The sequence below is a fragment of the Lygodium microphyllum genome, chromosome 15, assembly GCF_053477565.2.
Source record: "Lygodium microphyllum isolate KBCC chromosome 15, Lygodium_microphyllum_v1.1.10, whole genome shotgun sequence".
NCBI lineage: Eukaryota > Viridiplantae > Streptophyta > Polypodiopsida > Schizaeales > Lygodiaceae > Lygodium > Lygodium microphyllum.
In genome coordinates, this window is record NC_141149.1 from 66,941,783 (window position 1) to 66,963,215 (window position 21,433).

The following is a 21,433-nucleotide window of genomic DNA, read 5'->3' on the forward strand; positions in this document are numbered from 1 at the left end:
CTTCTCTTCAATCATTACTTGAGATCAAAGTTTCACCACACCCTTGGATAGAGGATCCATCTTTCTTGGCAAGATTCTAAAAGTAGATCCCTTTTTGAAAGAGAGACTAGTTTTCTTTTCAAGAACTACCGCAGGGGATCTTAAGGCAAAAATTATAGGGAGCTAAAAGGTGTCAAAAACAGATGGAGTCTCTCTTGAGTGGATGACAAATATAGCCCCCTCTAGGACTTGGATAGGTCTCTTCTCCAAATGGGATATTCTACTTGGTGTTATTGTCATTGCTAGAGACATGATATTCACTTTCACTATGAAGCATGTCCGCCCACTTCCAAGAGAAGACTAGGATCAGCCAAAGTTCATAGGCTGCTCTAAGCAAAGGATTAGAGTGCTAGCATACTAAGAAAATTTCATGCCACAACAAATACTATGGTAGCAACTTCAGGGTAGTAGCTTGGGCCGCAAACAAAGGCCCAACATATAAATATGAGGATTTTTAGGGAAGCCACAGCTTCATTATCAGTTACCGACACTTGAGCACAATTCCCACTTTGGGCTACTCATAAGCATAGTGGACTCAAGGTCATTATCAGGGATAGTAGCTCATTTGGACTACGATGTCTAGTCAGGCTATTGACTTCCAAGATGTTTCAAATCAATAAATCTTTCTAGGATTTGGACAGAAACTATTCATACTCTTTGCAAGAGATGGGAGAGGCTGCAAGGTGGTTCTGAGTAAATGAGGAGGAGAGATGCTTTCATGTGGACATGGGCTTTCGGCACCTTTTTCCACCAAGCACTCAAACATTGTATCTAGGAGACAATTACCTACTTGTACAGGGTTTGCAAGAATGGTTAATTTTTGAGGCGTCATTAATAGAACTCTTTTTCTTTTGGAAAAAAAATTTTCAAACATATCCAAGAAAATGCCTTGTTAATGCAGGTGAAGCTAAGCAAATAATAGAAACAACTATAGCAAGTGAAAGCAAGACTTTCTGACCGTCATGTGTGCTTGCTATCCCGTCCTTGACTGACCCTATCAAAAGATGACATACCAGCGAGACAATAGGGTTTGCGCGAAGGAAGACGGAGTGAACTCGGTAAACATAGAGAAGAGAGAAAAAACTCTTATGAATGGAATGATGAAGTTCTGAATCATGGAGTAAATGTAAAACAAGGGACCAAGGGTGCCGTAGCACAAGGAAGATGATGAAGACAGCCACGAACCACGAACCGCAATGTCCTCCTGAAGGGGTGTGAGGGTAGTGGAGAGGTTTGAGAGAACAGGTGACGGATTGAATGAATCAGCTGTAAGGAATGAATGAGAGAGTGGCCTATAAATAGGCACAGTTAATCTAGGATGGCGCCCCTTTTTGGGACTGCAAACCCTAAACGCAAAAACACAAACTGCAGGTGAAGGGTCATATAAAGAAAATACCCTAACATAGAAGCATAAACAGAAACCATATGACAAAGCACAGACTGATAAAAGAGCACAGTTAGGGTTAGGGTAACTCAGAGACAATGAACACAGTGAATAAATGAAATGATATGACTACTAATAATACGTGCTCATGCACCAAATACACTATGCAGTGAATAAATACTGAACCTCGAACTCCTGTATCTCAAGGATCAGGGCAGGGGTAATGAGCTGGAGAGTGAGGAGAGAGAAAGACTAAAAACGCACGCAACAAGTAAGAGAAAGACTAAAAATGTAAGCAAGATAGCTTGTAGGAGAGAGAAAGGCTAAAAACGTAGGCAATAGGTAAGAGAAAGACTAAAAACGCAGGCAGGACAGCCTACAAGAGAGAGAAAGACTGAAAACGTAGCTGAGAGGAGAGAGAAAACTGCAGATGACAGCTAAAGCCTGCAAACGCAGCAGTTTGCTAATGTGACAGCCTGTACAATAGCAGTGCAATTGACCAGCAGTCAGTCGCCAGGCAGAAACAATAGCAATCAGCGTGTGGAGGGCTGGAAACAGGCGCCACACTGTAGGGAACAATGATGGACAGCAAGGGTTGAGATGTCCTCCGTGATCGGGGTGTGGGTAGCAAGCTGGTAACACCTGAAACCTGCAAAAATGAGATTGAGAGAAGAGTGGAGAGTTGGCTGCCAATTTATAGAAAATTAGGGTTCTAGATCCTCTCCCACTTAACTCTCTCGATCCGCTTCCCGTTTTAGGGTTTTGGCTAAAATAAGCCTAAAATAAGCATGCTTTGGGGCTGTTTAAGTGGCTAAGAGCAGCTCTTAGTACAACACCCCCTCTCAGGCCCAAAATAGAGCGAGAAAAGAAGATCATCCTAAATTTTGATTTACCCCAAGGCATCCCATCCCAAAGCAGCTACGGCATCGGACAAAGGGTGCACGTCGGCTGCCCAATGGCCTACCAAGACTACAGAGGCGATGGTTATCTTACCAAGGGAGCCCCAAGTGATCACCCCAAAGAGGCTAGGGCATTGGACCAAGGGTGCTTGGCGGCTGCCCAAGGGCCTACCAAATCCTATAAAGGCCGAATGGATTTTTTTAAAAAATTGTTTTGAAAATACATAAGTAATATAGGGGAAGCGGCCGATTAAGTGACGGATAGGAAAATATAAAGAGAGTTTTAAACCCAAGTGAAGCACAAAACTAGCAAGCCAATCCCTCGCACTGACTAGGATAAGTGCCTAAGGATGATAAAAGTGAGTATGCGGGTGAAGGGTAAAGAGTTTCTCAACACCCCCTCTCAGGCCCAAAAAGGGGAACACGAGAAGAGTGAGGTGAAGATGCAATGCTACATGCTGAAGAATGCTCATGCAGTAGGTGCCACTTGGACAATGCCCCTTGTGGGAAAATTTTTCACTTGCCCAAGCGCCCTAGTACAAAGATGATGAAAACATACAATGCAGAGGAGGAGGAAGATATAGAGGATTCCTAAGATCCAAGATTCCACTTGAAAGGTAATCTGTAGTAAAGAACAGTAGATAGAGTCAACTGGAGAATCCGAAACTCAATCTCGGGAGAGAAGCCACTAGCTCCATGCATCCATGTTGGAAGGAATACGAATGTCTCGTCACCAAGTTGCGGCTAAACCTCTGAGGTCTCGATCTAGGTGGTACTTGAAGATCTTGGATATCAGTAGAAGAGATGACTAGTCGAAGACAGCCACCCCAAGAAAGTAGAGGATGCTTGAACTTCATGTGGAGTAGGTTCCCCCTCTGAGGTGGGAGGTGGAGGAGCCCCCGCTGAAGTCGAAGAAGAAGTAGATGCCCCCTTTGAGGGCAAAGAAATAACATGCCCCTCTAAATCCCCCTTTGAAGTAGATAGGGAATTTAAAAACTCATGGATCATCGACTTCGAAATGTCTGATGATGAAGGAAGTGCCGCTGATTGTGCTGAAGAAGGTATCTGGGGTGCCAAAGAGCTCCCAGAGGTAGCTTCTCAAACCTGAGTAGTCGAGGGTGGGGAAGGGTGGGGCTCAGAATGAGCAAGAGGTGGATAACAATCGTTGTCTCTTAGTGGAGCAGACTGCGTAGCCGAAGAAGAGGAAGAAGTCGAGCAGCCACTGTCTCTCAAAGGAGTAGACTGACGAGGAGACGGCATCAAACAATCATTGTCTCTCGATGGAGCGGACTGCAGGTCCGTAGGTCGTGGAAGCCACTGTACCTGAAAATAAGTGGGAGAAGATTGCTACTGGCATTGCGACGATCTCTAGAAGGTCGTAGCGCCAATCGATCCTCCATGTGCCCAAAAGACTTAGTGGGCATCGGATACGTCTTATTGCCTTGAGCATAGTACTCTGATAGCCGATGCAAAATAATCTTTGTGGCCCAGAAAGGAGAGGTGGCACAAGGAGTGCTTGGTGGAAGACGCATATACTCCAGGAGGGGTGGGAAGCAAGGGTCGAAGTCGGCAAGTATCGGTGGTGTGTCCTGTGATGACACAGTAGGAGCACCCAATAGTCTGGTCATTTGTTGGTAAAGAAGCCATGGATACCAGTGTGCATTACTAAAGAAGGAAGAGGTCAACCACCATGAACCACGAACTGCAATGTCCGCCTCAAGGGGTGTGAGGGCAATGTGAAGCGCGAACTGCAATGTCCACCTCAAGGGGTGGGAGGGCAACGGAAAGGCTGGAAGTGAGCTGCCAGTGGGAGGAGGATGTAACCAGGAATAAGAGGTTGATCCCAATAGAAAAACGAAGGTGAAGAGAGAGAGACTAAAAACGTAGGCTGTAGGAGAGAGAGAAACTAAAAACGTAGGCTACAGGAGAGAGAAAGACTAAAAACGAAAGAAAAAAATAGCAACAACAGTCAATATGCTGAAATCAGCTCCGAACAGTGTGTGATAGGCTGGAAATAGGCGCCAGACTGTTGTAGACAGCAATGGCCAGCTTGGACCGCTATATCCTCCGCATTTGGGGTGTGGGCTGCAAACTGAAATACCTGAAATTTGCAAAAACGAGATTGTTTTCTGAATGGAGAGTGATCACCAACTGTCGTCTGCTACAAACAGTTGCAAACTGCGGGTGGAAGGCTGGAAATAGGCGCCAGACTGTAGATGACAGCAATGGACAGCTGAGACTGCGATGTCCTCCGAGAAAGGGGTGTGGGCAGCAAGCTGAAAACACCTGAAATTTGCAAAAACGAGATTTTGATGTAGTAGAAGAAGAAGAGAAGTGGATGCCGAACCCGCCACCGGTCTTTGCCTTCACTGAAGTGGAGGATCTTTGCCGCTGTTTGAGTAGATCCAGCTGTGATACCATGTCAAAGGATGACGTACCAGCAAGACAGTAGGGTTGGCGGAGAGAAAGACAGAGTGAACTCGGCAAACATGGAGAAGAGAAGAGAAGAGAGAAGAAACTCTGATGAACGGAATGATGAAGTTCTAAATCATGGAGTGAATGTGATACAAGGGACCAAGGGTGCCGTAGCACAAGGAAGATGATGAAGACAACCACGAACCATGAACCGCAATGTCCTCCTGAAGGGGTGTGAGGGTAGTGGAGAGGCTCGAGAGAAGAGGTGACGGACTGAATGAATCAGTCATAAGGAATGAATGAGAGAGTGGCCTATAAATAGGCACAGCCACTCTAGGATGGCGCCCCTTTTTGGGACTACAAACCTTAAACGCAAACTCTAAAAGCAAAACGCAGAAATGCAAAAAACGCAAACTGCGGGTGAAGGGTTTCTCAACAGACCCCTCATGCCTGCCCTGCTTGTCCTTGCCCGTCAAGTGTGGCCCGTCCGTGGCCCCACTTGTAACTCAGCAGCTTTTTGGGCACAGAAGAGGGACACGATGTGCAAGGAGTTTTTCTAGGTGCATCAACCTCGCACTTCACGAGATCAGATTCACAGGCTCCAAGATCAATATGGGAGGATTCGTTTCAACCCAGATGAGGTGATGGAGATTGCCACTGACTACTACAAACGCCTCTTCTAGCAGGAGGCAATCTCAACCAGAGGACATGGTTGTAGACAGCAGGTTTGGGACCACATCCTGTTCCTCGTCGCACAGGAGATGGGTCGCTCCCTCCTAGACCCCTTCACAAAAAAGGAATTAGAGAAGGCTTTCCATGGACAGGACGGGCAAAAATACCCGGAAGAGAATGGTCTTTCTAAGGCCTTTTTCGCTACCTACTAGGAGGTAGTGAAGGGCTCCCTACTGCTGGCCTTTCAGGAGATCTTCAGCTCAGGATGGATGCCAAGGAGTCTATCGACAGGTCTTATCAGTCTCCTCCCCAAAGTAGGAGACCGGTTGGAGCTATCCCAATGGAGACTGATCACCCTGTTGTCTGTAGCCTATAGGGCACTAGCTAAGATGATCGGTAGGTGACTCTGCCCCATGCTTCCAAACATCATTCACGACACACAAACAAGTTTTTTCTAAGATAGGAGCATGCTTGACAATGACTTCACCTTCTTCGAGGCGATTGAGTGGGTCCAATATAGTGGTCAAGGATTGGTTGTACGTCTCCTAGACTTCGAGAAAGCCTACAATAGGGTTGACTAGGACTTCTTAGAGGGCACCATGGTGAGGTTGGGCCTCCCCCAGGCAAGGATCCACGGGGTGTCTACACTTTACAAATCGACTACTAGCAGGCTTCTCATAGGTGGTAGGAGGGGGAAGGAGTTTCAAGTGGAGAGATCGGTCCGTCAGGTCTATCCTCTGGCCCCGTACCTATTTCTACTCTTTGCAAAGGCGATGTCCTACTTTCTCCAATCATGTGTAGGCGGGCTACGTGGCCTTCGAATTCTGGTGAGAAAGAAGACGGAGCTGTTAGATTCAGAGTATGTAGATGATACCGCACTATATATAGAGAACGATGATCTGATGCTAGAGAGAGAGACTAGCTCTGGAGGTGTTTTGCACTACAACAAGAGTGAAAATCAACTGGCGAAACTCAGTTGGTTATCTTACGGACTCGGACTCTAGCATGGAGTGGGACATCCACTTGGGATTCAAATGGGTGTGCAGAGGGAAGACCGTCCGATACCTCGGGTTTCAGGTGCAACTTGACATCACTCCTACCTAGCAATTTCTTCCGATACTCGACCCTATCAGGCGGAAGCTAACCTACAAGAGTATTGCCCGCCTTTCCTTAGCAAACCAAGCCCAGGTGGTCAACCACGTCCTAGTGATAGCATGGTACATTGTCTCATGTTGGTGTTTCTCCTCGTCTTATGTAGCTTAGCTTTGCCACCTAGTGCAGAATTTTCTCTGGCCCCATTCTAGGGATTCTCGGGCCAAGGTGGCATGGGCGACCATCATCCGGTATCAGTCTGAGGGAGGGCTTGGGATCATAGACGCAGAGTTTTAGAGATTGGCCCTTTTGGGCAAGCTAGTAGTGCACGGGCTCATGCCAGGAGGGCAAATGTGGAAGGTCCTACTGCTGGAGGGTCTCTAGGAGTGCAGATCGAGGCTTGGTGGCGATTGGAGACCATCCTTCAGATGGATCTTCATGGCGGCCCAGATCACGCCCCCCAGATCCTTCGTGTATGGTAGGGCCTGTGTAAGGCCCTAATTCAAAGTCCCCCTAGGATGCAAAGAGGACATAGACCACCTGCCAGTGGCCTAGAATCCCCAAGTCAAGATAGGGACGGGATACAGATTGGCAAGCACCCCCACATCTAGTGGGCTCACTGGAAGGCCGGTCCCGCTCACACTATCAAGACATAGCAAGAGGTGTACAAGATGGTGGACCAAGAGGTGTTGTAGCAGCCATCAAGGTGTCAGAGAGGAGAAAAGCTGAGGAGAAGGGAGATTCACGCAGCAATACCTCACGAATGGCTTGACCCTTCGATCATAGAGCCGATAGAGCCCGGCGAGGTATGGGCCACTGAGGTTCTTGGAATACATAGCCAGGATTGGCAGACATATACTGATGCAGGAGGACATGGACTAGGCGCCTTCGTGTAGGAGATATTGGGTAGAGCATAGTATCACGGATGCCTTCCGTCAGACTTTCTGGCGCCGCCTATGGGACAACTAGAGGCCAAGGAGGGTATCGTATTTCCTATGGCTTCTGGCACATGGAGGATTGGCAGTGGGGAGTTGGCTAGCCCAATTGCAGCAGGATGGAGGGTGTAAACGCTACCCACAACAGCTTTTGGAAACTCCAAAACTGCCTTTGGTCGTGCGAGGTGGCACAACTTGTGTTCGAGAAGAGCATGCTGCATTTTCCACCGTCTAGCACCCAGCCTTGGATGTATCTCGTAGGGAGCTTTCTGCTGGTAGGCAGTCAGACAAGGCCACCACCTTCTGAATCAAGCCGGGATGTAAGACACGATCTTCATCATTGAAGCTGGGTCTTGCGCAATGGTTGGCCTAGAAGCTTTACCCAGCCGCCAGGTACAAGAGCCCACAGCAGATTGCTCAGAGGTATAGGAGATTGTAGGGAGTCTTACTGGATGGCAGAACTGGAAGGCATGTTGTCAGGTGGTTTTTGGTGGGGAGAGCCTCTCAGTACAGGCAACTTTGGCTGAGCTCTGGACCTCCATCATCCACTCACTCCATGACCGGTGGGACTAGGTGCAGGGCGAGTCTATAGTTACTGCAAAATTTCATATTGACTATTAAGTTGATTCAATGCTGAGAAGCTACACTTTGTCATCAAAGATGATGGACAGTTCTTGCAAAATCTGTTTCTTTTGCTTTTTTGTATTCACTCTTAGGTATTCGAAAAAGTCTTATCTCAATGAACCATGTGATAGATTTTAAAAGTACAACAGGTTTGAAATATTTTATCTTTGAAGCATTGACAGCTGAATATACCTGTGTTTGGATAGGATTGAAATGAGAAAACTTGTATAAACTTTCATAAATTTCATTTCCAAGTGCACTGACTGGTAAAGGACGCAAATCCAACAATTCTGTGTGAGGCGGATGTAGCTGCAGCAAATAACGCATAGTGACTATGATAAAATTGCTCTAAAATAGGAACCAAGCCAAAAAGACATATCTCACCTCTGGTAAAATAAGGTGGTGAAAAGAGACAGTGTGAACTGCCTCTGCTTGCAGCCATCTGTCTGACACCACAGAGATGTAATATTGTGGTGGAAGAGGCTCAAAAATGGGAATTGTGAATGTTAAAGTCTGACTTCCCTCATTAACTGTCTTTCTTGTCATTGTAAAATGCTCTGAATGATAAATGTGTTCATTATCTGAGTCCTGCCAATATAGCAACCACAACAGAACAATGGCCTTCAGCATCTCATGGTCTAACATTTGATGCACATTGGAGTATCCGACATGAAATGTTTAAGGGTAAGAGATTTCCAGTACCAAGTCAGTGAATGTGTGTCTAAGGAAGGATTCAAAGATCGAGTATATTCTACCTGTTCTGCAGTGCATGGGAGAAATAGAGGAAGCATCTAAGAACTAAGAGAGAAAAATACCTCTACCCAGATCCACCACTTTTCGCTTGAACCATGCCATCTTTCCTTCCAAACAAAATCTGGAGTCAATGTCAAACTAACCTGCAAAAATTCTGAATTAATATCTTCTAGCCCATCCAAATTAATGCCAAGAGAAGCTTGTGATATCGCATTTAGCCACCAAAGCATCTACAAATCAAAAGCATTTGAGCATCACTCAATTGAGAATTTTACCTGAAGAACAGTTCTTGTGATAGGACTGATGTTAGCTGACAAGTGAACCTTGGGGAAACTCTCTAAGCACTGCCTTACCAGCTGAAAGACAAAACTGTTTGATGTTAAAACGTTTGAAACAATGCCTTACTGTAGATAGCATTGTGCTCTCTCTCTTTTTTCGTGAAGATAATTGAATTTAGTAAATATTTACATCAGACCATCAGGTCAGCAAAGAAAAACAGACACAAATGAAAGCCTACCAAGACTCTAACACAGAAATATCACACAGAAAGGACAGCTGGTGTGGAGCGAACAATATCCAGCCAGGGAGCAGCAATGTCAAGAAGAACCAGATCAGCTGACACCATACAGGAGATCTGCCATAAGACTAAACCACGAACACGGACCACATGACCATGGATGCTCTCTTTTTTTTTTTCGTAAACCATGGATGCTCTCTCTCTCTCTCTCTCTCTTTTTTTTTTTTTTTCGTAAGCTCTCTCTCTCTCTCTCTCTCTCTCTCTCTCTCTCTCTCTCTCTCGGGTTGGACGGGTATGCTCTGACAGGTCGGACGGGTATGCTCTGACGAGTATGCGTTGACAGGGAGCTGATGCGACGGGGAGCTGGTGCCTGGAGTGACGGGGAGCTGACGCGATGGGGAATTGGTGCGACAGGCGTGACGTGGCGGGCGTGACGCTGGCGTGTGTGACGGGCGTGACAGGACCGTGAGCTGCGTGACGCTGGTGTGACGGGCACAACAGACGGATGCTGACACAACAGATGTGACGAGCCGGATGCAGACAAGACAGACGTGACACCAGCACACGTATCTGGCAGAGCAGTGTACTCTGACGAATGAAGTTTGATGAATGTAGTTTGACGAATGCACTGTGACGAACGGAGTGTGGCAGCAGCGACGAATGAATGCTGTGGCAGCAGTGACGGATGTACTGTGGCAGCAGTGACGAATGCAAACACTCTCTCACATTGCACTTACTCTCTCAGACTGACATAAATGCAGGCACTGTGAATGTACTGTGGCAGCAGTGACGAATGCAGACACTCTCTCAGACTGACATGAATGCAAACTGACATGAATGCAAACACTGTGAATGTACTGTGGCAGCAGTGACGTATGCATACACTCTCTCAGATTGCAGACACTCTCTCAGATTGACATGAATGCAGACACTAGATGCAAGCTCAACATGTGCGAACATTGATGATGGACCGCCTGGCTATATGGGTTCGTACGTCTATACTTAGCATGTTGGTGGTCATTATGATACTCATATGGCCACTAACTTATCACTTATATTTAGTTTGTTACACCTGCCTACAATTGGCAAAGATATAGCACTAGTCGATTACTGTAGTCTGAGGTTTACTACTCTACTCAGACTGTAAACAGTTTTATGCTATAGCGCATACTATAATTACGATGGAACAAACTGACAATGAAGGAATCACAAAACCAACCATGGAGACAATGTTTCATACACCGCCAAAGAACACGAGATACAAAACCTATGGGCGTAAAACCCGAGATTGGAATGTCTCTCCAAGGTCGAGTAGATATGGGAAGACATCCCGCAAAATTAATGAAACACTATATGAGGGGATGTTGACCATACTCCGTGCTGAAATATGTACCATGAGGAAGGAAATGGAAAAGGACATACAAGAGCGGGTTCAAGCTGAAATGATGAAAGAACTAAAAAAGGAGATGCAACAAACATTGGATGCACGCATGGCAGAGAAAGACTCATTGATCTCTAATCTACAAGAATAACTAGAGGAATGCAAAAAGAAACTGGACGCCCGAAAGGAACCACAAACCACACCGGAACTACAAAAAGAAATGGATGTTTTAAAAAAGGACATGCACACCTATGCAAGCGTGGTGGAAGGCACCCAAAAGAAAATGGAGAATGTTGAGAATACCGTCAAAGAAAATGCAGAATGGATAGATGTGGCAAAAAAAACAAAGGAATGCATGGCAACAAAGTGGAAGTCATGAATGCCACCTTGGAAGAAGAGGCAAAAAGATGGGCATGCGCACTCCACATAAGAGTGGTTGGACTAGATGAGAAAAGCTCCCCAATTGAAGATGCTACAGCTCTTGCCACCAAAATTGAAGCTACAAATGTACCCATCATTGGGGTTAGGCGAGTCGTGAAGGTTGACACAAAAACAAAAGTCCTCATCTTGAAGTTTGGAAACCTGGAAAAGAAAAGAGCCTTCCTCTCCAAGAGGATCGCTCTTAAAGGAGAAAAGATCTACCTAGATGAAGACCTCACCCCAGCCCAGTTAGCCCACAGGAGGGAAAATATGCCACGTGTTCTAGAGGCACGGAAAGCAGGTAAATGGGCTATATACAGAGATGGAAGAGTCAACATCACAAAGAAAAGGATGGCATGACGGTGCGCGGCCTATGAGACCCTAAAGTTCACACTGTGGAATTGCAATGGCTCCCTTAAGACAAATGTAGGTTATTTTGAGGATACTTTCAAAGGTATAGACATTGCTATGTATACTCAGACACATCAATGTAAAGACAACCGTTTACCTGATGTATATGGATATAGATGGGAAAGTGTATATCGCCCTCAGCCTAAACGGCTTGGAGGGACGAGGAGATCAGGAGGTGTGGCAAATTCTATTTAGAGAAGAGCTCCGAGATACAGTCCAAGTGGTACATAGAGATGTAGAGGCAAGATACATGTGGATCAAGTTACACACAAGTAGAACTCGAGACATGTATATTGCCATATGCTATTTTCCCCCTGCATACTCTAAGTTTGCCCCTAAAGACGCATCCCCGTATACACCACTATATGAGGACATAATGGGATACATGAGAATTGGGAATGTTCTACTAGCAGGAGACTTTAATGCACGCACAAGAAACAATCAATCTACTTTCTTTGACACTAGTGATGAGATGTTCAGAGATATTGCATTAGATGAAGTGGGATTAGTTAGATCAGCCCAAGATAGAGAGATAACAGAATATGGAACACACCTATTGGCACTGGGAAGTGCACATGGTTTGGCCATCCTTAACGGGCTACCACAGTGGCCAAGATCTAATGGCTTCACATGTTGAAATAACAAGAAAGGGTCAAGCACAGTAGACTATTTGATTGGATCACCCATTTGCCACCTGACATAAAAAGTTTTGAAATCTCAGACAGACCAATTGGATTAGTAGTAGACCATGCTATTCTAGCTTTCACAATGCAATATGGGCATATACACGAAGCACAGTCACACATACCAAAATTACCACGCTATGATTTTGTGGAAGCGACCTCACACATATACAGCATTACTGTGCGAGATGCATTGAGGGAGCTAGACACACAGGCCTCTCTGGATGAGTTTACAGGACAGTTGGCCGAGATAATACACACTTCAGAAGCATACGCTTTCCCACATACTACACCGTCAGATAAACCTCCACGAGGTAATGCTCCACAAAATGGCTGGTATGATGATGAGTGCAGAGAGACACGAACACGTTTTCAGCGAGAGATAGCACTTGGCATATGACACATAAGCATGCTCGAACACCCTTCAAACGGTTGGTACTCAAAAAGAAGCGGGAATACCTGAGCAGATTAGAAACAGAAATGTATTGCCATATGCCAGGGACGTAAGTCCTCCCGAGAGAGCATGTCAGGTGTCGGAGAAGATCTATCTGCCAATACAAGAGACCCTTAAGCCTAGCAATATGCCGCTAACCATTATAGGCGGAATCAAAAAGAAAAGCATTCCGAATGGTCCAGTTATGCCAACAGCCCCAATATCGCAAAAAGTGAAACATGATCTTCATATGTGGCTGTGTCGGCGTGGGGTATTTGGGCTGCACAAAAACCCAATCAAACGGGCGTAACGATAAACCAACCCCCGCTCGCCAAACGGCTGACAAGAATGACCAGATTTTCTTAGTGATGGGGCAAGAAATAAATCGGTGACGGGCGGACTCCACACTGGTGGTCCAAAAGAAACAGTTGCCATTGGAGATTCGGCGCTTGGAAAGGGCTGAAGCAAGCGGAAGACCACCTATCATCATCCTCCAAAGAAAGACCTTATATTTGAAGGGTGTCTTGTTCAACCAGCTGTCCATCACAGTTGCCCTCCACCATGAACGGGATTTACGCAATCCCCATAGAGTATTAGCTTTAGTAACCAGCCATTGATGATCTTTAATCAGAAGATGATACACCTGGTTAGCTGAAGCCTTTTCTAAATTCAGCCGGCCTGCCAAGCCATCTCTCTCTCTCTCTCTCTCTCTCTCTCTCTCTCTCTCTCTCTCTCTCTCTCTCGCCACAGCGAGAGGCAAAGCCCGGCACCCACGCCCCGCCGGCCTCCGTCCCCGCAGAAGAAACATGTCGAAGATACAAGGGATACTACGCCGCCATCGGAGGGCCCTGCCCCGCTGCTTTAGTCTCTCCATGTTAGACCAACCCATGCGGGACATCCTAGGATGAACACTCCAGGAGCAGTTCCACACCGCACTGGGAGTACCTCTAGATTGTATCTAGTCTAGATATCATTTTGTACCTACTCGATTAAGTTCAACATAGCATAAACGTTAGCTTCACTGGGACTTTTGAAATCTCCCAAACATTTTGTATGCAACATTTTGGTCTCATAGGCCAACTTGGCCTGTTGTAGACGTTAATATAACTTTCTTTCTTTCTATCTCTCTCTCTCTCCGTCATTGTATGTATTGCTTTGGTCTCATAGGCCACATTGGCCTTTTAGAGATGTCTCTCTCTCTCTCTCCGTGAAGATAATTGAATTAAATGGCAATATTTACATCAAACCATTACATCAGCTAAGAAAAATAGAACAAACCCAAATCAAACGGAAAGGCCTCTACAACCATAGCACAGAAATATCACACAGAAAGGACAACCGCAATGGAGCAAACAATATCCAGCGAAGGAGCAGCAATGCTAGGAAGAACCAGGTCAGCTGAAACCATAGAGGAGATCTGCCATAACAATAAACCACGAACACAAGCCACATGACCATGGATACCCGAGGCTGAATCAAAAATGAAGGCATTTCGAGTACGCCACATATGCCACGAACCTATCCAACGAAGGAAATGGAAAACGCAAGGAATGATCTAATTGCAAGGGGGACATAGAAGGCATCCTTCCCATAATCCACAAAGGAGCTGATTTCCGCTGTTGAGTCAAAGAGGACCACACACGTGAAGCAAAACTCCAAATCTGTCGGGCAACAAGGCAAGAGACAAAGAGATAAAGCAATGTCTCTTCACATGCAGTACAGAACACACAACAACCACGGGAGATCTTGCAAGCACACAACACATCCCCAGTCAGAAGACCCCCAATAAGCAACCTCCATATGAAAACTTTACCCTGATAAGGAATCTTAGACTTCCAAAGTTGGAGAAATCTTTCCTAGCACTTCTTTTTGTTATCCTAAATATGCCATATTTATTGGCCTTTCCAATGACCCATCTCTTGACCTTGACCATCTCATGATAGATTTGATTAGCTGACCTGTCCTCGAAATCATCAGGTAGCACAAACATCCAATCCTGCCAAGGAGATGAGGGCTGTAAAGTAGGCAATGGAGAGTATCTCAAAAGCTGCTCCTGTAAGGACGACCAAATGTCATGATAGCCATAAGGTACCCAAAAGTACTGAAGAATGCATCAGAAAGAATAAAGATGGGGCTACCCAAGAATGACACCATCATCGACTGTCTGCAACCCCAAGCAAGCCATCCGATTCAACTTATCTCACTACAAGTCTTTATCAGGTCAGTCCAACAACTTGGATATAGCCAGCACTTCTCCTTGCAACGAATTCTCCTGCTTACAAAGCGAACTACAAAACACAAAACCTCTTTGCCAGGATGCAATCAAATGAGAAAGGAAAAAAGACTGGGAGACCTTAATATGCCTTGTGGAATTCAGCACATGCCACCAAGAAACTTGATTAACCATGTGACCATGATAGATACCCATCTTTTCAATGAAAAATTTTACAATATCTAACCAGGGATGACTCTGCACACAAAGCCTGTAAAAGTTCCAATCTCAAAGCAACTATATAGACATCAACATCCAATAAAGCTACTCCCCCCATCCTTTTAGGAGTAGTCACATGCTACCAAGAAATCCACACTTGGCCCAAATGATTCCCTTTCTTTTTCCACAACATGAAACGGATAGGCTACACTAGTTCCAGAAGAGACTTCTTAGTCCAAGGAAAGGCACAGAAAATGAGATCATACTAATCATGATGCATTGAGCAACATTAAGTCTCACATGAAGAGGCCAGCCTTGAGATTTCCAATACATAAACCAATCATGTGTACAGGATGACATCCAATCAAGCAAGGCATGAGGAGCTAGATCCACACCAATAGGATAACCCGAGTGTTAGGTAATATCTCCTTTAGGAATCACAGCTCCTTGCAAACCCAAAGCTTGCAAATCACTCTCCATACAAGAAATCGGTGTAAATTTCTAAGCATTAATATGAAGCCCTGAAGCTAAAGCAAAGAGATTCCATGCAACCATTGCCTGATTTACATTAGTCCCATCAGCCTTAAGAAACATAAAGAAATCGTCAGCCAAACATTGACCCAAAATTTCAGCACCACTAAGAAGAGACAAAACAACAATTGTGAGAGGAAGGACTCTGCTGAGAGTACATTTGACAATGTAGAGTGTGAGATCACGACACCCAATGCAATAATCTCAAGTGTAAGGTGCAAGTACAAAGTACAACCCTTAAACCTTAGGGTTGTAAAAGGGTGTTCACACCTGAAGAGTGTAAAACACGATAAGTGCCCAAAACTGTATAACATAGGCACATAAAATAAAAGAAATACATCTAGGGGGAAAAACCTCTTGTACGGAGAGTAAAAAGTGCCCTAGTGTCCTACTAAAAGTCATCAACACTCCTCTTGCAACATAGGCATGAGTCAAACCTAACAAACCCCCTTGGAGTGAAGAGTAATCAAGATACAAGGGTTATCCACCAAAGGAGATCAAATTTAAAGCATTACAAAATACTTCAAATTTTTCACGATAAAGAGCTTTGGTAAAGATGTCTACCACATTAGTGGTGGTAGGATAGTAGACAAGGCTGATATCACCTGTATGTAGCCTCTCTCTGATAAAGTGATAACCTTGCTAGCCAAGCCAGCCTGCTACCATTTCATACACTTTTCTGCCCGGATATGGTTAGAATCAAGGGGCAAATTGGAACTTGACTGCTGGTCACTAGTGACAGCCCAATGCATTGGAATTTGTAGAGAGATCAACTTATATCTCCATGTACTACAAATTCAAGCATTAGAAGTTAAAGAAATAATGCAAGGGGGCCCAACTTTGGGGCCAATTAGGTGTTGGCTGTCCAAGATCAATGTGATAATGCATTTAGTTAAGATTATTGAATTTTACACTCGTTGTATATTGTGTTAAATCAAGTTATCTACCACCCTATCCAAAAAGGAAGGTCAGTTTCATAGACACTATCAATTTTTGGTCCTGCCCCTTGGATTAACAAGGCCCAGCTCATACCATTAGGACATAATGGGAGGTGTACAAGATGGTGGACAAGGAGGTGTTGTAGCGAGTATCAGGCTGCCAAAGAGGAGTGGAGTTGAGGAGAAGGCAGATAGACGCAGCAATACCTCCGGAGTGGCTTGCTCTCCCGATACAAGAGCCGATAGAGGCCAGGGACGTATGGGTAGCTAGGTTTTCACCAGCATGCATCCCCCTTCAAGTGGCAGGTAGAGTGGGTGGTGCCCCGCCAGGGACTTTCTTCACCGTTCAGGAGAGGGGACGTCTAGCCCTTGATAGGGTAGCAAGATGAGGGGATTGCCACCCTTTCGCGGAGGAGGATTTGGGTGGTGGGCCTTCAGGGGAAGACATGGCGACTGGACCCCTATGCTTTTTGGAAGGAGCTCAGGGAGTGGCACCTTTGGATCTAGGAGAGCAAACCACTTGATGAGCTGGAGTGGGATCCAGGAGAGTGGCTATGGCTGGCCTCTGCAGTTGCCAAGAAGCCACTCAGGTTCCTAGAGTACACTGCCAGGATTGGCAGACATGTACTGATGCAAGAGGATATGGACTAGACGCCGTCACGTAGCAGGCAATGGGCGGAGCACAGCATCACGGACCTTCTAGTGCCGCCTATGGTATAGCTGGAGGCCGAGGAGGATGTCGTATTTCTTATGGCTAGTAGCACATGGAGGCTTGGCAGTGGAAAGTTGGTTTGCCCAGATGCAGGAGGGAGGAGGGATGTTGTAAGCGCTGCACACAGCAGCCTCTAGAAACCCCGAAGCATTGCCTTTGGTCATGTGAGGAGGCGCAGCTCGTGTGGAGAGGAGCATGCCGCATCCTTCGTTGTATAGCACCCAGCCTTGGATGTATCTCATGGGAAGCTTTTTGTTGGCAGGCAGTAAGCCAGGGCGGTCACCTTCTTATGAGGCCGAGATGTAGAACACGATATTTATCATCGAGACAAGGTCATGCACAGTGGTCGGTTTGGAGGCTCTACCCATCCGCCAGGTACTGGAGGCCAGAGCAGACCGCTCGGAGGTATAGGAGATCATAGGGAGTCTTACTGGATAGCATATCTGGAAGGCGCGGTGTCAAGAGGCTTTCTGAATACGGTGGATTCAAAGTCGACCACTCCAAAAGACCAAAAAGGAATAAATATGCACAGACCCATGTTTACATTAACAGAATGCCAATGTAAAGGAAATGCAAGATGTCATGCTCACACAAAATGCAATGCAACAGTGCTACTTGGATAGTGTCCTCGCACATGAACTATGCACTTGTCCAAGTGCACTTTTACAATCATGTCATCTTGATAATGCAACTGAAGTTATAAATGTCCATAAGTACAACACAAAAGAATAAATAAATGAAAAAATTGTAAGCATCATCACTATCAGTATCAAGAGAAGTAGCCGCTCTCTCTCAAACAAGAAGAAAAAGCAAGAGAAAAGCACTCTCTCCCCGTCAACCTAGTAGCGGAGAGTGTACCCAAGCCTATCCTGGGTAGAAAATACCGAAGAACCGACCGGCTAACCGCTTTAGTCCAAATATCTGCAAAATTGTCTGATGAAGGCACAAACTCTAAGCGAATAGTGACTCACTCAACGTGCTCTCCAAAAAAGTGAAAGTTGACTCTCATATACCGCGTTTGTGGTATGATGAGATCAGATGGCCCGCAAGAGCAATGGCACTCTAGTTGTCGTAGTAGACAACGATGGGAGAGTCATAAGAGAAGTGAAGCGCCGCCAGTAAGCTCCTCAAGTAGATGGCCTCAATGGTCCCATCGAAGAGAGCAAATGAAAGTCATGCCTAAGGTGAAGAGGTAGTCGCCATGGAAATGCCGGGTGTCAGGATCTCCTGCCCAATCAGAATTAGTATACCCTTGCAAACAAAAACCAAAACCATAAGCACGGCCATAAGAATAAGTACACCGTAAATAATGCAACACACGAAGACATGCAATCCAATGTGACATCCTAGGTGCTGTAGAATATTGACTAAGAATGCTGACTGAGCAAGCTAACTCTGGCCTAGTATGAATTCACCAAAGAAGTTTCCCTACAAAACCTATAGGTATGCACATCGAAGGATTGACCTAGGGTATCCTTTGACGAGTAGACAATAGGATCAAGAGACATGGCCACTAGCCATGTCTAATCCGTAGTGAATTGTTCCACGAGTTGAAGTGCGTATTTCTGCTGTGACACAAAAATACAACCCTTAGATCCAACTACCTCCATCCCCAAGAAGTAACACGAGAAATCAGGTCTATCATCTCAAATATAGTACTAAGCTTTGCCTTGATTTCCGCTATGGCAACAGAATCTAAACCTGTGATGAGTAAGTCATCAACATACAGCAACATGTAGCTGACCCCCTCTATAGTAGATCAAACATATAAGTCTGGCTCATAAGGAGTAGAATCGTATCCGTGAGTTTGTAGGAACTCGTCAATTCTATGGAACCAAGACCACGGGGCTTGCTTCAGCCCATAAAGAGCTTTCTACAAGTGAAATACCTTATCCCTCGGGTTCGCAAAAAGGAAATCTTGGTGGCCACTCCACATAGACTTCCTCCTCCAGATAACCATTTAGGAAGGCACTCTTGACAATCATCTGATGTATTGGCCAACCGTATCTGCCATCGTGTCCCCCGTTGGAGAGAGTGAGACTAGCTCTGAATTAGTTTTACATTGCAACTCGAGCGAATATCAACTCGCGAAAGTTGGTTGGTTTTCTTACAAACCCGGACGCTAGAAAGGAATGGGGCATCTACTTGGGGTTCAGATGGGTCTGCACGGGACAGACCGTCTGATACCTAGGGTTCCAGGTGGGACTCGACATCACTCCTACCCAGCATTTTCTTCCAATTCTCGACTCTATCAGGTGGAAGCTAACCTACTAGAGTATTGTCCGCCTCAAAGGCCCCCAAGATGCCATGAGAAGATAGATAGCTAGTTGGTAATCCGGAACGCCTAAGTTAGAGATCAAGACAGGATACAGATTGACGAGAGCCCCCACATCCACTGGGCTTGATGGGAGCCTGGTCCTGCTCGTACTATCAGGACGCAGGGAGAGGTGTGCACGATGGTGGATCACGAGGTGTTGCAGCGGGCATCAAGTTGTCAGCGAGGAGCTGAGTTGAGGAGAAGGAAGATTGACTCAGTGATCCCTCGGGAGTGACTTGACCCCCCGATCCGAGAGCTGATGGAGCCTGGGGAGGTGTGGGCTGCTAGATTCTCACCGGCAAGTATCCCCTTATAATGATAGGTAGAGTGGATGGTGCTCCCTATGGGATTTTCTTCACCGTGCAAGATGGGGAGCATTTGGTTTTTGACAAAGAGGGCAGCAGGATGAGCATTTTACACCCAGATCTAGGCTGAAAACGTCCTTCATCGTGACAATTTGCATATTCAAAGGCTATTCGCGTTTGTAAACACGTTACATTATGTCTTTGATAAGAATCAAAGAGATTAGGTTCTGCCATGAATTCGAATCTTTTGGCATTTGTCTATTGTTCTTATTTCTTGGATAGTGAATACATGTCCAAGAATAAAGTCGGAGTATGCTATATATTTCCAAAACATTTTGATAAGCTGCATCCGGACATTAACTTCTCGGGCAACTTCTATGTTAATATCTTGAAAGATTTCTACACTTCCACCATGTCGGAGGCTGTAGAACGTTTCTTTGACAAGTCTTTTGACCATGACGATATGCTCTGCTATTTCGTCGACTTTCTGTCTGAATAGCTCGTTATCCATCTGCATTTTTAGGTTAACGATCTACTTATTTCAGACACAGTTTTTGAAGTTAAATCTATAGGATTTAATCTTTTGTTTATATTTTCTATGGACTTTTCTATATTAGAAAGTCTTCTTATCATAATATAAACAATATCATTTGGTATTTAGCAAATCTTGCAACTTTTGCGGGATATGTCAATAAATCAATAAGAGACTATATAGATCCAAGAACATTGCGTAATATTAAAAACGCATTGAGACAGGATTATATATTCTATAAATTAACATATGAAAACCGTAGAACAAGAAATATGATAACATATCATAATTTATATCTTGAGTTACCAGGAGATAATTAATGGATTATCTCTCAAGTGACTATGAGGATGACCTCTCTTCCAAATTGGGGGAGATGGAAATAGAATCAGAAACCGAAAATATAGAAACAAATCAAACTCTAATGAACTCAGGGAAACCCAGTTCATCAAGAGCATCTAATGACCCAATAAAAGTTCTTACTGAACAAATGGGATTAGATGAAGCAATAAGTGCAATAGAACAGTTAACAAATAGATATCCAAATACTTTAGAATCAACCTACGAACCAAGTGCTCCACCTTATTCATACAGAAGGTTAGGGCCTGGATTCAATTATAAAAGACCAATTCCTATAACATCATCTTACAAACCTTATAAAGATCCAGCTGAGGCTTGGAAATATAGCTACGAAAATATGACAGAAATGCCAAGTGGAGGCACATGGCTAAATCTGGACTGTAAAAAAGATGTCGATAAAGCTATAGAAACATGGGTCAAAAGCATGAATCATGCTTTACTCACAAAAAAGATAGAACTAGAAGATCTTCCCTCATTCATAGTAACATCCTTTCAAGGAAACGTTGCTAATTGGTGGGAAGAGCAAACCGATGAAACTAAAAACGAAATAAAAACAGGAAACGCTACAACAGATACTGTTACAGCAAATGATACAGCAAAACGAATCCTTACAAGATTCGAAAATGCAGTAAGAAAAGAATTCCAAGGTGAA

At 45.0% G+C, this 21,433-nt stretch overlaps 1 protein-coding gene across 1 annotated transcript in view; it reads right to left on the reverse strand.

Annotated features, from left to right (window-relative positions):
- LOC148024637 (U5 small nuclear ribonucleoprotein helicase) overlaps positions 1 to 21,433 on the reverse strand; it is a 276,793-nt gene that overhangs the window by 57,632 nt on the left and 197,728 nt on the right. The window contains exons 27-30 of the mRNA XM_087694266.1: positions 9,089 to 9,169; positions 8,876 to 8,956; positions 8,445 to 8,648; positions 8,253 to 8,369 (exon numbers count right to left, since the gene is read on the reverse strand). Coding sequence (XP_087550392.1) covers positions 8,253 to 8,369; positions 8,445 to 8,648; positions 8,876 to 8,956; positions 9,089 to 9,169 — 483 coding nt within the window. The remainder of the gene's footprint in view (positions 1 to 8,252; positions 8,370 to 8,444; positions 8,649 to 8,875; positions 8,957 to 9,088; positions 9,170 to 21,433) is intronic.